The sequence below is a fragment of the Trichinella spiralis genome (assembly GCF_000181795.1).
Source record: "Trichinella spiralis strain ISS 195 chromosome Unknown Scfld6, whole genome shotgun sequence".
NCBI classification, from domain to species: domain Eukaryota; kingdom Metazoa; phylum Nematoda; class Enoplea; order Trichinellida; family Trichinellidae; genus Trichinella; species Trichinella spiralis.
This window is the reverse complement of record NW_003526945.1, coordinates 1756997-1757918: the sequence shown is the minus strand read 5'-3', so window position 1 is coordinate 1757918 and position 922 is coordinate 1756997. Positions and strand designations below refer to the sequence as shown.

General features: G+C 33.2%; 1 protein-coding gene across 1 annotated transcript; it reads right to left on the bottom strand.

The window, feature by feature from the left end:
* Window positions 1-110: 110 nt before the first annotated feature.
* Window positions 111-850, bottom strand: Tsp_08078 (conserved hypothetical protein; the record flags this gene model as incomplete). The annotated part of the gene is made up of 2 exons (XM_003373434.1): window positions 711-850; window positions 111-209 (listed from the first exon to the last, which is right to left on the bottom strand). Coding segments are annotated over exons 1-2 (239 nt in total), but the record flags the coding sequence as incomplete, so codon positions are not given.
* Window positions 851-922: the final 72 nt, after the last annotated feature.

Genomic DNA, 922 nt, shown 5'->3' with positions numbered 1-922 from the left:
ATATTGTATCTTTTGTGCTATCAGGGCATTGAGCCTATGGATTTTTTGGAGGGAACGACTTTCCACATCTGACATCACCAATCATAACATCACCACCATGCCGGACTTACCTCTCTTGACCATATACCGAAAGTGAACTACCTACTATTCCATCCAACCTATCCTCCTCCTTTCTTCGATCTTGGCTTTCTCCACTTGTCCTCCTTCTTCTCCATGTCCATTATTTTTCCATGGTTTATTACGTGTTTACTTATTTGTATGCAATGCTTTTCATGTGTCCAATATTTTACCAAGTCTCACTCATTATATTACTTAATCACAGAAACAATATTTGGAGAAATAAATTGAAAAACACAAAATGTACAATATAAAGAAGAAAAAAGTGAAAATCAAAGAAATCAAAAGAAATAATGGGAGAAATTTGAAATTCAATAAAATGTATAAAGTAGGGAAAGTATAAAGTTTAAATTACTGACAAAAAATGAAAAATAAAAATAAAATAAAAATAATTTGCTTTGGAAATGGTACAAAATTAAACTATTGAAAAAAAGAAAAACAAAAATTACAATAAAATAAAAATAATTTGCTTTGGAAATTAAACTATGCAAAAAAAGAAAAACAAAAATTGCAAAATGAACGAATATCAAAAATTATTTCAACACATGAAAGCAGTTGCATACATAAATTTTGCTGCGTGAAAGACCAAGTACTGCATTAATTCAAAACTCAGCCATGTACGTTGGTCGTTAACTTTAATTACAACTATGGGATAACTTCGCCCTTTCGAACTATCCCATTCCCAACCTACAGAATTGGGGTCCCAGGAACTTTGTCTTCTCTTGTTCTGCATCGTGTCGTCCTCGATCTGCTTCCTGTCAACCGCGATCTGCTTCGAGTAGTCCGCAATCAGATTCCTGTCGTC